At 40.8% G+C, this 16,493-nt stretch overlaps 1 protein-coding gene across 1 annotated transcript in view; it reads right to left on the bottom strand.

The window, feature by feature from the left end:
• The window catches only part of PDE11A (phosphodiesterase 11A), a 467,408-nt gene extending 453,721 nt beyond the window's left edge, over positions 1–13,687 (bottom strand). Inside the window, exon 1 of the mRNA XM_050750610.1 lies at positions 12,262–13,687. Within this exon, the coding sequence (XP_050606567.1) occupies positions 12,262–13,173 (912 nt within the window). The 5' untranslated portion in view covers positions 13,174–13,687. The remainder of the gene's footprint in view (positions 1–12,261) is intronic.
• Positions 13,688–16,493: the final 2,806 nt, after the last annotated feature.

The following is a 16,493-nucleotide window of genomic DNA, read 5'->3' as shown; positions in this document are numbered from 1 at the left end:
TCAGGATGATTTTGGCCTCATAAAATGAGTTAGGGAGTATTTTCTCTTTTTCTATTCATTGGAATAGTTTCAGAAGGAATGGTACCAGCTCCTCCTTGTACCTCTGGTAGAATTCGGCTGTGAATCCATCTGGTCCTGGACCTTTTTTTGGTTGATAGGCTATTAATTATTGCCTCCATTTCAGAGCCTGTTATTGGTCTACTCAGGGATTCAACTTCTTCCTGATTTAGTCTTGGGTCTTGGGAGGGTGTATGTGTCCAGGAATTTATCCATTTCTTCTAGATTTTCTAGTTTATTTGCATAGAGGTGTTTCTAGTATCCTCTGATGGTAGTTTGTATTTCTGTGGGATCAGTGGTGATATCCCCTTTATCATTTTTTAATTGTGTCTATATGAATCTTCTCTCTTCTTTATTAGTCTTGCTAGTGTTCTATTAATTTTGTTGATCTTTTCAAAAAACCAGCTCCTGGAATCATTGATTTTTTTGAAGGGTTTTTTGTGTCTCTATCTCCTTCAGTTCTGCTCTGATCTTAGTTATTTCTTGCCTTCTGCTAGCTTTTGAATGTGTTTGCTCTTGCTTCTCAGGTTCTTTTAATTGTGATGTTAGGGTGTCAATTTTAGATCTTTCCTGCTTTCTCTTGTGGACATTTAGTGCTATAAATTTCCCTCTACACACTGCTTTAAATGTGTCCCAGAGATTCTGGTACGTTGTGTCTTTCGTCCCATTGGTTTCAAAGAACATCTTTATTTCTGCCTTCATTTCGTTATGTACCCAGTAGTCATTTAGGAGCAGGTTGTTCAGTTTCCATGTAGTTTAGCGGTTTTGAGTGAGTTTCTTAATCCTGAGTTCTAGTTTGATTACACTGTGGTGTGTTGCTGAGGAGCGTTTTACTTCTAACTATGTAGTCAATTTTGGAATAAGTGTGATGTGGTGCTGAGAAGAATGTATATTCTGTTGATTTGGGGTGGAGAGTTCTGTAGATGTCTATTAGGTCTGCTTGGTGCAGAGCTGAGTTCAATTCCTGGATATCCTTTTTAACTTTCTGTCTCATTGATCTCTCTAATGTTGACAGTGGGGTGCTAAAGTCTCCCATTATTATTGTGTGGGAGTCTAAGTCTCTTTGTAGGTCTCTAAGGACTTGCTTTATGAATCTGGGTGCTCCTGCACTGGGTGCATATATATTTAGGATAGTTAGCTCTTCTTGTTGAATTGATCCTTTTACCATTATGTAATGTCTCTTCTTTGTCTCTTTTGATGTTTGTTGGTTTAAAGTCTGTTTTATCAGAGACTAGGATTGAAACCCCTGCCTTTTTTTGTTTTCCATTTGCTTGGTAGATCTTCCTCCATCCCTTTATTTTGAGCCTATGTGTGTCTCTGCACGTGAGATGGTTCTCCTGAATACAGCAGACTGATGGATCATGACTCTTTATCCAATTTGCCAGTTTGTGTCTTTTAATTTACCTTTAATTTACATTAAAGGTTAATATTGTTATGTGTGAATTTGATCCTGTCATTATGATGTTAGCTGGTTATTTTGCTCATTAGTTGATGCAGTTTCTTCCTAGCATCGATGGTCTTTACAATTTGGCATGTTTTTGCAGTGGCTGGTACCAGTTGTTCCTTTCCATGTTTAGTGCTTCCTTCAGGAGCTCTTGTAAGGCAGGCCTGGTGGTGACAAAATCTCTCAGCATTTGCTTGTCTGTAAAGGATTTTATTTCTCCTTCACTTATGAAGCTTAGTTTGGCTGGATATTAAATTCTGGGTTGAAAATTCTTTTCTTTAAGAATATTGAATATTGGCCCCTACTCTCTTCTGGCTTGTAGAGTTTCTGCCAAAAGATCTGCTGTTAGTCTGATGGGCTTCCCTTTGTGGGTAACCTGACTTTTCTCTCTGGCTGCCCTTAACTTTTTTTCCTTCATTTCAACTTTGGTGAATCTGACAATTATGTGTCTTGGAGATTATCTTCTTGAGGAGTATCTTTGTGGCGTTCTCTGTATTTCCTGAATTTGAATGTTGGCCTGCCTTGCTAGGTTGGGGAAGTTCTCCTGGATAATATCCTGCAGAGTGTTTTCCAACTTAGTTCCATTCTCCCCATCACTTTCAGGTACACCAATCAGACGTAGATTTGATCTTTTCTCATACTCCCATATTTCTTGGAGGCTTTGTTTGTTTCTTTTTACTCTAAACTTCTCACTTCATTTCATTCATTTGATCTATTTCTGAAGAACAAAATTAGTTTTTTCTTCAACAAAAACCCAAAGTCTTAAGTATGAAACATTCTTATAGTGATAGTAGCTCTTCTTTCCCCAGCTGACCTTTCTGTTCTTTAATTTAACATAGCAAATAATCTTAATTTGGTTAAATCAGAGGTAGAAAAATATTTTCCTGCCCTTTATATTTTAAAGCTCCTTTCTGTCTATTCACAGCAGGCATGAGTAAAGGAAACGACTAAATCAGAGGCTGTTCCTTTTGTTCATTCATTTTAAAAATGAATGGCAAAGGAGAGAGGGGAGAGATGGCTCAGCTTCCAGCTCTTCATCTCCCTGCTTGGTTAATGCATGGGACATTCGCTACCACTGTTTCCTCTCCTCTTTGCTTCTCTGCATGATAATCTTAGGGTTATGATAAAAAGGAGTTGTTATGGCTAGGGCTGCCTTGGGCTTTCAAAGCCAGTGCTCAAAGATGGGGAAGTGAGAGAAGAATCTGACTCCAGTCTCACATATCTGAAGACAGAAAAAAAAAAAAAAAAAAGCAGCAGCAGCAGCTACCTTAGCAGTTGCACAGAGTGACAGTGTGTGCACCCTCTCACTTAGTGGTTTTCTGGAAGCAAAAGGAAGAAGAGGCTAACAGGGAAGTGTGAGTAGCCATAAAGGTGGCTATTAGAGAGAGGGGATTAGAGCTTCACTTTTCCAGAGGACTTTATTCAGAAAAGAACAAAAATCTGGGCTTGTTTCTTTAGCAGCCCTGGATAATCTTTCCCACAGTGTCCCAAGCCTGTAATTCTTAATGCCATTACAGCTGTTATTAAAACTTTAAATATGTAATCATGCATATTAAGTTGCCAAATACCCATAAAAACTGTTAGCTCATTAAACTGTGCACAGCCATTTAAATGAAAAAGGAGTATCATCTAATTTTTTAATTGAAAAATGTAAAGGTTGAAACATTCTGGTAATCTGATAAAGTAGTACATGCAACATAAATGCAAAAAAAGATAATGCTAGTATTAAAAGTATCATCATTTCCAAACACAAAAACATAAAGAAAGTCTATCTGTTGTATAAGGAATCAACACATCTAAAATAAAACTGTCATAGATATACTTGCCTACTAAATTATTAGATCTTGATTACAAGCATGAAATTTAGTATTCATTTATTCTTTAATGCCAGCAGCTAGAATTGATTTAGTTTACAAGTGCTTGAGCCAAATACCATCTTTTTAAAAAATTTTTAATATTTTGACAATAAAACAACAAATCATCAACTTGGAGATTTCATATGGGGATTTATTTCACAGAGACCCAATGTATACTTTTGAAATTGCATTGTGTACTAGAAAAATAGGCATGTTGATCAATTGTATCAAGAAATTTAACATATCTGTGTTCATCAAAGGTAGAATATTTATTACGGCCTCTTAATCCTGACAGCATAATATTCATTTAAAGCATTTGATCTCTTTACATTTTAATCATTTCTTGTGTTTAAGGGATTATGTATGTGTGGTACTGTGTTAAAAAGTACCTGGGATTTGTTTTAATGGGGTATGGTAAAGCAAACACAGAAATGACTGTCACGAAGAAAGTTCATACTCACAGACCCTAGAAACAGGAAGCACGGCACACTGTGCAGGGCCACACAGGCAAGGGCCAGGGTCAGTCTGGAGGCAGAAGTTGGGGCAGAGCATGGCACAGAACCTTTACTAGGGTCTTCAGGGAAGGATGGTTGAGACAGGGTATACCTACCCTGAGTATACTAAGTAAGTTTAGGATTGGCTAGTTTGATTAATTTTGGCAAACTATGGGCTATAGGAGTGGTCTTTAGTTGGGTACTTGGCCCTGGGTGATTTAGGGCAAGGAGAATATTGTCTGGGTGTATGAGAGTTTGATAAAGGACATAGTTAGGGGAGTGGGCTCTGGATAGGCTGATTTATATATCAAAGGTACCCTCAAAAGGGAGTTCTTCACTCTCTCTAGAAATTAGCTAGCCCTGGAAGGGGCAGTCTCTCCAGGGTCGTAGGCCTCAAATGCTAGAACATCAAGAATACAGAAAATTTGGAAATATAGTCAATACAGGTACTACTACATTTTAGATCAAAACTCTCCTATTATGTTCAAAGCCCTTTCCAAAGACAACACTGTGAATAAAGCCTTCTGGACTGTGTATTTTAAAACATTAATAAGGCCTTACATTTCTGACTTTATCCATTTGAAAATGCTATTCCATTATCTCATTGCAATCTAATGATTAGATTTGATGATTAGAGGCTTACAAAATACTATGGGGCAGACATGTCTGAACATATTATCCCTATATTATAGCTAAAAAACTAAGGCAGAAATGGGAATAGAACCACAATTCCTGACTATAAGTCTAGAGCATATTCTGTCACACTCTGATGCCTTTTACTGTTTAACAATGTTATTAGTAACCTAAGAATTCAATTGTCAGGCAAATGGATTTAACGAGGTTGTACAGAGAACAGGTTCCACAAACTAGACCAAAGTCACCTCTTCTCTGTAAGTGTGTTTGGCCAAGGTTACCTTTTATGGAGTGTCTTTGGGGATACAGAATCTCACGAATAAACAGAATAACTTGAAGAGAATAAGCGAGTCAGCTCCCTCACTTACCAATGGAGTCACTTTAAGCAAATTACTTAAACTGTCCAAGCCTCGGTTTCTCCTTTTGTAAAATGGGGGTGGTCATAGTTACCTCAGGGGATTTTTGAGAGGATTAAAAGAGACAAAGCTTGCTAATGAGCTGTCTGACTCAGAGTTTGTACTCCATAGATGAAGTTACTATTCATCCACAGTGAAGCTTCCCTCTACCTTCTGTTATAACGTTAAAAAAAAAAAAAAAAAAGTAGACACCCTGCTGGGCTCAGTGGCACACATTTATAGTCCCAGCTACTCATGTGGCTGAGGTGGGAGGATCACTTGAGCCCAGGAGTTTTAATTCAGCCTGGACAACATAGTAAGATCGTGTCTCTAAAAAAAAAAGAAAAAAATAGACACCCTAAAGAGGTATCTCATAGGTTTCCCCTTTTTTTTCCCTTCAGGTAAAGAAGATTTCTTGTCCTGAATTTGCAACAGCCTTTAAGCTATATTTTATGATAGGAAACATAATTTGTCATTAATATGTGAAACCACTGTTCAGTCAAAACCAACCAATTAATAAAAAAAAAATCCTCAGGAATTATAGAAAGTATATTTTTTAATGCCAGAAGACCTTTACTATTTTAAACCAAATAAATAAATAAATATAGCCTCAATGCCTATAAATGACCAAGAACTGAAACTTCTCCTAAAATATTAGTGACTTAACGCAGTCTTTTATGATTAAACTGCCTTTATCTGATTCAAATTTCACTTTCCAAAAGAATGTGGCTATATTGCAAAATATTACCCTTAAAATAAGCAGCAAGCAATGTACCTCAAGGATCTTGTTGACTTTCCTATAAAACAACTCAAAGCTGTTTCAGAGGAAAGTTTGTATGACTCTTCAACGCTGTATTCAACATGAAACCCTAACTTCCAAATTAAGCCAGCGTTGTCAATAAACAGGTGACCCAAACCTCATGAACCAAAATAAATTGGTCAGATTAGTAAACATTTAGCTTATGGGTTGGGAAAAAATTTAGTTAACCTTAAATTACCTTTTCATGATTCTGTAGGAACTGTGCCTTTCTGTAAGCTATCCTCATGTACAAAGCAGCAAATGCAATTTGTCCTTGTGTTTATCACAATCATGTGTCTGTCAGGAAGAGAGGCTGAAATAGCAGAGTTTCCTACTTCAAACACAAAATCAACTCTGGTTCTGGGCTAGTGAACATGTTTGTGGGCTTGGGGGAATTTTTTTAAACACTGTGCAAAGCTGGAATAAGATTTCATGAAACTCCTTTTTTATATTATCAGTATTGGAGTAGGATCAACATCTGCCTTTTTAGACAAATCTCAGCAACTCAATCACATGAGTGTAGTCCATATCTATCAGCACTGGCTCATCAGGAAACGAAGCACTCTCATCGCTGAATTTTCTAGACACCTAAAATTAATTCCTTCTGAGGCAAACACTTTCAATGTGATTATTTCAATGGAGATTATTCCAAAAAGAAAACTGAAATTCAATGAAGTATTAAATATCGTTATTCCTAGTATTAGAAAATACATATAATAAATATATATCAGCATATTACAATGCATTCTTAAATACAACTTTATGTATATTTTTGGGGTTGTTTTCCAACTCCTCTCTTTAAGGATAAGGCACTCAGCTCTCCCTTCTCATGTCATGAGAAGGCAAGCAGGTTCTAAATGAGCAAAGATGGAGAAGAAGTAGTCCTGGCAGAAAGTATGCAAAATACAGGAATAGAAAAGCACTATCTGGGCATTGAAAACAGCCTGTAGTTTAATTAGGATGGTGCTGAGGCCACATGAAGGGCTGCAGTAGACAAGGCTGGATTAAGATTGAACTTCTCTACCTTTGACTCCGTATGACTCAGATTCAGGGCCCGTTTCATGAGCATGTGACCAGTGCAGTGGCTGAAAGACCCCTGCTTGAGATTTAATGCTATGCTGTGTGAGATTGTTAATACTTTTTATCATTGAATTTGTGCTTTGTAAGCAAAGTCCAATGGAACAATGCAGTATGAGCCCCAGAGTCCAGAACCTTGGTTCACATACAGTCTCCCCTCCCACTGCCTGCCCAGAAATGGTTTTTGGCCACCTGATCCCTGCTCCTTGGTGTCCCAGGCCCCATTCATCCTCCCCAGTCTCACACCTGCCCTTAGCAACCAGGTCACATGGGTCGAGGAAGAGGCCCACATTCCATGTCTGCCATTGCACTCTGCTCTTAGATGGGGTGTGGGGAGGGTGTGGAGAGGGGCAGGTGCATGCCCCACACCTCCTCAGGGAAGAGAAAGGATGTGGCCCTCCTCACCCAGAGCTGGCAGCAACATGGCACCTGTGGCAGGCAATTCAGCGGGGGCCCCTTGCCCACCCTCAATCCAGATACTGAGAATGCCCCAGCCTGGAGGTTGCAATCCCTTCAGACTCTCAGACAGGAGGTTGCTATGAACGGGGGGACAGACTCTTGGGAAGTGGGGACTGACTTCTTTAACCCCGGCCAGAGTCCTGCTTTATCATCTTGCACTAGGCTCCACAAATTATGTAGCTGGACCTACTGAGAATCTTCCCCTTAACCCAGCTTCACTCCCTCTTCTGGATAAAGGCATCACACTTCCTCCTATCTCCTGGGTTTAGAATCTGAGTCATCATTGCCCTCCCTCCCTGCTTTCCCAAATCCACACCCGCAGGCCACTTCCCATCTGTCTCCTTCTGCCCATTCCCACTGTTCCTGCTTGAGTTTAATTGTTAATCATGGCTCCACCAGACCATGACAGTAGACTCCTAATTATTTCCACAGCTTTGAGCCTCTCCTTGTTCAATCCATTCAGCTGCTGCCACCAGGTTACCCAAAACACCACTTTGATCATGCTAAGATGTTTTTAATGGCTCCCTGTGGCCTACTCTTGGTGAAGTTTGAACTCTTTAGCTAGGTGTTCAAAGTCCTTCCTTCTTTTGTCCTCACCTTACTTTTGCAAATCATTCTATGACAACAGAATGTCATAGATATGCAATATGCAATATTTTGGCCAAATTAAACTACTCACTCTCCCTTATACCTACTTGGTACTTGGTCATCACTGTGTCTCCGTTGAAGCTATTTTGTTGGACTTGGATCACTTCTCCTTACTCCACAACTATCTCTAACTGGAAAATCTAATCCTATTTATAGCTCAAATGGTGCCTCCTCCAAGAAGTCTTTCATTATGAGCCCAGTCACAAAGTGACTCCATACTCATCCAAGACTAACATCATTTAGTTTGTACAGCCTGGTACTAGTTTTTTGTGGACAGCACATGGCTCTCTACTGTACACCCTTGGAGAGCAGAAGTATATCCTGTCCTTTATACACCCATAGGTCCTCTACCCAAGGCCTTGGGGATAATGGGTTCTCTCTGTGCATGTTTGTTGGAACTAATGAATAAACGAAGTTGTTGTGTAAACAGATCTTCTGAAAGGTAGGCGCACCTGTAACCCTTCAGCGTCATCCCCTTTCCTCCTCTCAGTTCATCTAACAAAACATCCTGCTGCTTTTCACACCCAAGCCCATCAAACACCTGTATTATCATTATCAACACTGACAAAAATTCACCTCATGATTTTTATGAATGTTTAAAGTGCTATATTCTGAATGCTTAGAATAATCTCAAAGAGAACACCTGTTACTTGAATGCTCTTATTTTCAACCTCTTGAGGGCAATTTTTTCATTACTATATTAATGTGGGCTGTTAAATAACTTATAACTATCTGGGAGAAAGGTAAACTGCAGTCACTATGATCTGGACTGGATACCTAAAAATGAATGGTTTTTTTTTCCACTTACAATTTATTTTTTTCCTAATTTCAAGTCTGTCTTTTAGGACTAATTGAGGAGAGTAATGCAAAATAATGAAATAAACTGAGGGATTTTGGGTTGTCAGAATTTCTATTCAATTTTAGCCTTTCATTAAATATTCTACCCTTGACTCCAGAATGCCATGCTTATCTTCATAATTTTGTCTCTTCAATGCCTTTCTCTTGCCCATTCTCTTGCCCATATTAGGAACCCCCAAGAGTATCACCAATGTAATTATCAAATGATTAAATTTGGAAACTCTGTGTGATTAAAAAAAAAAAAAATTCTTACCTCCTGAAGAAAAAATACACTGTCTGAAGCTGAGCAAGAAACACCTTAAAAATATAGTAGTTAACAAAGAATCAGGAAGGATGGTTACATATTTAAATAGAAACTTCAAGATGCTTGCATATATGGTACAAATTAAAACATCATGACAAAAGAACATGTATTTGGAAAGTTGTCAGTTTCATTAAGAGACATCTGTAACACCAGGAAATGGAAAGGATGGAGGAAAATGCTAGAACTGGGGAAGGATGCAACATTCTTCCCTATGACAACCCTATAAAAAGTTTATATTGCATGTCTTACTAAGAGGAACAAAGTGCAGAACTTTTGATAGGCTAGCATATGGTATTACCAACCACATTTAGGGACATTTTAAGTAGAGAATGGAAGGATAGATATTTTCATGTTCCTTGAATGTAAACCTGGTTCTAAAATACTTAATTTAAGGGTGGAGCATGGAAAAGATTAAGCTGGTCAAAACATGCTGACTTCACATCTCAGTTCCAGATAAGGAGAAAAACAATGGAAAATAAGGTAAACAGAAAGAAAAAGAATATTAGCAAACTAGATATCATCGTTATCTTCATAAACTGTTACCATTTCCTGGGTAATTGCCATGTACCAATATTATTTTAGGGGCTTTGACATAATATCTCATTTTATTGAGATAAACAAAAATAACCTTTGCTAAGTAGATATTATTGTCCCCATTTTATGGATGAGGAAATTGAGGCTGTGAGAGATTAAGAAATTCTCCCAAGGTCACATCATTGGTGACTGTAGTGCACCATAATAAAGAAAAAAAAAGTAGCTTTATCAAAGAGTAGCATAAGTAAAATGAAGAAAACTACACCAAGTTAAAAATACAGAGATACATAAAAAAAGCCAATGGAAAAAGAAAAGAGAAACTTTCTAACCAGTTAGAAATGAAAGCAAGGTAAACCAAGGGTAAATTCCCAACCCATATAGCACCTTTCCCCTACCTGCCTTTCGCCAGGCCTCCCAACATCCCTTTTTGCAGCCATCATTACTATTCTGGGGGGAAAAGAAAAAACAAAACAAAACAAAACAAAAAAAACTCCTCTTTCCCAATGTCAACTTCCAAAAATATTAAGACACTCGGCAGAGTAAGGGTAAAGCCCACAGGAAGTAGCGGCTGCTGAAAACCTGCTTTCGCCTGCCTGTGATGACACCTACAGCCACAATTCCAGACAGCAGCAAGACAAGTTAACTGTTGAAGAGACTTGAGAATTATGCTCTTAAAGAAAGGACAGTATGAAATAAAAGTTAGGGCCTGAATGAGGACATTAAGAAACAAAAGCTACAGAAATGGGAGAAAATCAATTGGGGATGAATTTTAAAAGTAAGGGCAATAAAGAGAAAAGGCTGCAACCTCAGGCTAGAGTAAGTATCATTGAACTAGGAAGGGATTTTTCTTTAGCCCAAGCATAAAATAAGGATGTGGAAAAAAAATTGGAAAGAAGAAAATTTGTGATTGTTTTATTTCTCTAGAAATATAATTTGTGACAAAATGTTTACAGAATCTTCAACATATGAATTATTAAATGCTTGTATTTCTTCTCATAGCTTTCTAGGATTGTAGAGAAATAAACACTTGTTGAAAACCATTCATTGTTGCTTCACCTACACCTTTTAAAGTTTTCAAGAAAGATAAAATGAATAATGCACTTAGTCTACAATAAAAGGTTAACAAAAATGGTATTTTGACAAACATCCTTTAATATTAAAGTGTTAGGTTGGCAGACATCCCACAAAAATATGAAACTTGGCTTTAGTACAAGTTAGTCAATTTTCTATGTAAAATTGTCAATTTTCAGATGAAATAGATAAAATTTTACCTTTAGTGTCCTTCCCACTCTTTTTGCTATTCTCAGCAACAGCAACTAAACTCCAGAGAAACATGTAGCTCCCTGAGACCACTGGAAGAAGTACTTACTAGATGACTATAAAACTTTCCTAACCAAGGATGAGAACTTTTAATTCTTATGAACCCTGAAGAAGTCTCATAGAAAATAACATCCAGTTTCATCACATTCAGTGAATAAATACTGAAGAAATTAGAACGGACTGGTTTTCAGATCCAGCATCTAATATCAAGTTCAAAACGCTGTGAAAATGAAAGGCTCAGAAAACCCAGATGAGAGCATGTTGGGTTTCCTTTTCCACTTGAAACTAACATGTTTACCCTGCTGATGGCTTTGGAGTTGCTAAACAATTATCAATATTTTTTGTTTGTTTCGTAAATTAAAAACCTACTTGCTCAGTCCTATCAAAGCTGACTACAGAAAATGCTACATTCAAGCCTAAAGATAACTAGCCCCTCTATCTGTCCAATCTTCCTAATCTCAACAACAGAAACAGTTAAAATAGATACTAAGAAGGCACAAATGGGTCACAGGACCATTTTCCCCCTGACATTCCTCTTCTCTTCCTCTTTTCCCTACCTTACAACCTGTGCAACTCTAATCTAAAGAAGGGAACGGGGAAGTAGTTAAGCACTTTGTTGCCTTTCCAATACTGAATTAGAGAATGAAAATGCATTATGGTCTCCAAAAGACATCAAAGACACCAAAATGCCCATCTTAACACTGGAATTCTGGAGCACATATCTTTTTCTAGCAACTCACAAACGCATACTAAAACCACACATTGATATCTTAAAGAGAGGAGGAGGGAGCTGTGGATGCCAGATCAGCCAAAGTGTCAAAGTGTTAAAGACAAAGTGTCTTGACAGAGAAACACGTGGTGTTATTGGGTGATATATGAATTTCCCACAAGCCACTGGGTGTCAAGAAAGGACCGGGCGCGGTGGCTCAAGCCTGTAATCCCAGCACTTTGGGAGGCCGAGACGGGCGGATCACGAGGTCAGGAGATCGAGACCATCCTGGCTAACACAGTGAAACCCCGTCTCTACTAAAAAATACAAAAAACTAGCCGGGCGAGGTGGTGGGCGCCTGTAGTCCCAGCTACTCGGGAGGCTGAGGCAGGAGAATGGCGTAAACCCGGGAGGCGGAGCTTGCAGTGAGCCGAGATCCGGCCACTGCGCTCCAGCCTGGGCGACAGAGCAAGACTCTGTCTCAAAAAAGAAAGGATCAACACATCAAAGATGCTGTAGGAACATTCTAACTACTTTAAACTCAGGAATTTAAATAGCAAGATTTGTATTGTTAAGAGCCTAAATTAATGTGTTCCTGGATGTCAGATGATAACCGAAAGCTTATCTCCCAAGCCAATGGGGTTCTGGGAGAAGGGGACAATGCAAAGTCCTACCTGGTAGGCATCAGGAATGTTGACCGTTTCTCCATGCTCCCCGACATAGCCAATGATGCCTTTGCCCCAGGGGACCTGCACCTCATTTGAGTTCTCTGTGCTGCTGCAAGGCAGCAGAGGGGTTCCTGCATGCACATCAAAGAATTTGGAGACCAAGCTCTTCTTGCCAGCAGCTGCCCTTTCCACCAGGAAAAGAGAGCATCGGTCAGCGTCCACCATAAGGCAGACAAAGATGAGAATCTTGTAGCTCAGGCTGGTGAGGTCAAGGTCATTGGAGATATCTTTGACCAATTCCAGAAAGAACTGACGCTCATTATGCTTTTTCAGGTGGCACTTGTAGTCGATGGCTGTAGGAGGATACTGAGGCAGATTCACTCTCGATTCCAGCAGCGCACTGAGAATATGGGCTGTGGTGGGGGGCAGGGAGCTGGCCTTCCGGAGAAGTGCCCTCCGTCGTACACTGCTCAGGGGTTCCTGAGCCCGGGAGGTCGCCTGTTCATCGTAAGTCCTGTTCACGTGGATGGCCTTGGAGCGGGCAAAACTCTTCCTTAGCTCTTTCTGAGAAGCTCTCCGCTGCAGGTTCCCATCGCCCCTGCTGCCACTGGCCCAGCTGGGACTCAAGGGAACCCCACCACAGTCCCCGCCACCGGGAAGAGGCTGGCTATGGGCAGAGCCATTTGGTCCAATGCCACCACCAATGCTGCTGCCACCTTTGCAGGTGCTGTGAGCCAAGCTGCTGGTACCAGCCAAAGAGGGCCTTGGACCTAAAGCCCCCTGACCCTGACTATGCCTCTGCAGCCACTTTTCAACCATCTCCTGCTTCCCCTTCCGCATCAAGTAATCTTCAAACAACTCTGGGTGCCTGTCCAGGAAAGTTTCCACCTCCCCAAAGTCCAGGCGGGAGGCTGCCATGGTCCCAGACAGCTTTCCTTGCCTGTCCACACGTAGACCAAATGTTTTCCCGCCCCGAGGCCTCTAGCTGTTCCTGCACATGTTCACCCCCACCAGTATTCCCAGTTCGGTGCTACCTCCCCTGGAGATTATTCCCAGCAGTGGAATCTGGGAGGTGCCCCTTCCTTCTCTGGCTCAGAGTGGCTGGCACCGACCCCACCCCCTGGTCCTGCTACTCCTGCTCGCACAGGTGCCCAGCACTGAGCTGCCGCCGCTGCCCCGGCTCCTGTTCTGGAAACCGTAGCTATCGCTGCTCCTGTTCTGGCTGCCGCCGCTGCTGCTGGAACTGCTGCTGTAACCGGATGAGTGGACCACTGTGACAGGGAGGTAGGGCAGGACACGCCCCTGAGTGAGGCACAGAGCCTGGAGGAAGGAGAGAAGAGGAGGGAGCCGCGGAAGCCAGACCAGCCAAAGTCCACGGCCCAGGCGGCCGGCGGTTCCTGGAAGAGTCTCTGGACGGCCAGAATCGGCGCCTGAGTACACGACTCCTGATTGGAACACCATTAGAAGAGGGAAACGCACCTTGTTCCTTCCCCGCTTTCTTGCTCCCTTACCTCCCCCACCTTCCCTACTCACCGCCCCTTAATCCGTTAGCGTTTCGAGGAGGCCCAGCGGGAACCCAGTGGGAGTCCGAGATAGAAGTGTTGATGTTTTGCAGAGATCTGAACACAGACGCGGACTCCGAGGAATCGAGGGTGTCGTTCACCCTTAGAGACAGGCAGGGTTATTTTTCTGGGATGTGACTGTGGATTGTTGGTTCCCAGGATTCCTGGGACTTGCTCACTAACACTGCCCAGCGCCTTGTGGGTGCTCGGTAAATATTAATGGAATTGCATTTCCCCGAAAATAGCAAATAAAGTTTCCTATGTGAGCAATTCATGACTTTAACCAAATTCATGCACCTGGGGCAGGGGTAGATTACATAGAAAAAGGGTGTAAAACAGTACAGAAAAAGAGTTTACCAGGTAGAGGAAGCAAGTGCTAAAGAGTTTGGGGTATTTAATAAACAGCAGGGAGACCAGCTAGGAGACAGTAAACCAAGCATAGAATCCTGGTAATTTGGAGCAGCTGGCTTCTAAGAAGGTGAGTGGTTATCAAGATTTAAAAGGAAACAAAAAATGTTTAGCATAGTGCCTGGCACATAAAAAGTGCTCAGTAAATGTTAGCTGTTGTATTACTTTTGTTATTATTATTATTCTAAGGTGACGGTGTATGGAAACTTCACTGCATGTAGCCATGCCTCTGGTCACTCGAGTGATCTATCAGTAAAGATGGTTAGTGATATGTTGAAACTGGCTTGTAAGGACTCACAAGCACCTAGTTTAAAATCTCTTTCCAATTCTGTGTTCAGTCACATCATGGAGCTTGCAATCAGTCACAATGGGAATGTTTACACCATGGAAATCAGCAAATGTTATGTGCCAGGGTTTGTTTTTTTTTTTTTTTATGGACTGCTAATTGTTAAACACTCACCAATATGCAGTGGAAATAATCCAAATGTCCATCAGTTGAGGAACAGACAAATAAAATGTGTTATCTCCATACAGTGGAATATTATTCAATCATAAAATGGAATGAAGCACTGATACATGCTACTACTTGAATGAAGCTTAAAAACCTCATGCAAAGTGAAAGAAGCCACTCAGAAATGACCACATATTATAAAATTTCATTTATAGGAAATGTCCAGAACAGGCAAATCCATACAGACAGAAAATAGATTACTTTCTAGATGGAGAGGAAGTAGGTGACTCCTAATGTGTGTGAGTTTTTTTGGGGGGGTTGGGGGTTAATAAAATGTTCTAAATTGATTGTGTTGATAGTTGCACAATCTGAGTATACTGAAATTCAATGAATTGTACATTTAATTGAATGAACTGTATGGTACGTAATTTATATTTCAATAAAACTGTTACAAGACAACAACAAAACACATTTACTACCCTGAGACTGGTTATAATACAGCAGCAGCGTTGTGCATGGAGACAAGAAAAGCACTGAGTAGAGATCTGATGAAAATGAAGCAATGAGCTTCTCAGGGAAGGGAGAGAAGTAGACCAACCCTGGGCTTCCTAGAAACAGAAAGTTTAATAAAGACACTTCCTTAATTCCATCTTCCAGGTATTCATTATACAAGCAGTTGTTTGGCATTTACCATGTTCCAGGCTCTGGGGACAAAAGAAGACCAAGACAAAACCTGTGCTTTTTACTAAAGATCTCCGTCTACAGTACCAAGAGAAGTGAGAGTAGAGAAGAATACTGGGAAGGATGGGGAAAGCAATAGAAGAGAAATCCGAAAAAGTGAATTCACCATTTCGAGCTTGGTTTTGAATCGGCTGTAGCCATGTTCCCAGCTTGGTATGTGAGGTCACTAAATGAGTTAATGGTTGGGGAAGAAAATGAGAAAGTGACAGACAGCACACAGAAGATAGTCCAGAGGGCTGCAATGGAGGGCTGATAACAAGATGTGTGTTGGTGTGGCCACACTGCCATTGATCTTCACTCTCAATCTGCAGAATAGTATGTGTATTAGTCATACTCCCAACAGGAAACAGAGCACATTCTAATTAAATTCCAAGAAGGTTGATTTACAAAGGAACAAATTACAAAAGTGAAATATAGGTAAACCACAGAAATAGTGAAGAAACCTGGTACTCATAGCAGTAGAGAAGTTACCACCCCTAGACATGAGGGGAAGAGGAGGAAAAAGTTACTAGGACTTGGAAGCAAAGAGGATTGGATAGTTACTACTGCCTTGAGGGGAGCAGTGACAGCCCATCAAAAGGCATCAACAGGTCAGGTACGGTGGCTCATGCCTGTCATCTCAGCATTTTGGGAGGCCGAGGCAGGCGGATCACTTGGGGTCAAGAGTTCGAGACCAGCCTGCCCAACATGGCAAAACCCTGTCTCTACTAAAAATACAAAAATTAACCTGGAATGGTAGCATGCACCTGTAATCCCAGCTACTCAGGAAGCTGAAACAGGAGAATCGCTTGAACCTGGGAGGCAGAGGTTGCAGTGAGCTGAGATCGCACCACTGTACTCCAGCCTGGGCAACAGAGTGAGATTCTGTCTCAAAAAAAAAAAGGCATCAACAGCTCAAGCTAACCTCAAAAGAGGGATATTAGGAACAAATATTAATAATAGTTGGAACTTATTCTTTTCCCTCCCTTCCATCGCTGACCAGATATAAGCTAGAAGGTATTGAAGCCTGTTGATACCTCATCCTCACTGGGCAAAGAGTAGGAGGGGACAAAGGAGGATCTATATAAATTCTGGAG

This window comes from Macaca thibetana, chromosome 12 (assembly GCF_024542745.1).
Source record: "Macaca thibetana thibetana isolate TM-01 chromosome 12, ASM2454274v1, whole genome shotgun sequence".
NCBI classification, from domain to species: domain Eukaryota; kingdom Metazoa; phylum Chordata; class Mammalia; order Primates; family Cercopithecidae; genus Macaca; species Macaca thibetana.
The sequence above is the reverse complement of the archived record's forward strand: the minus strand, read 5'-3'. Positions and strand labels throughout refer to the sequence as shown.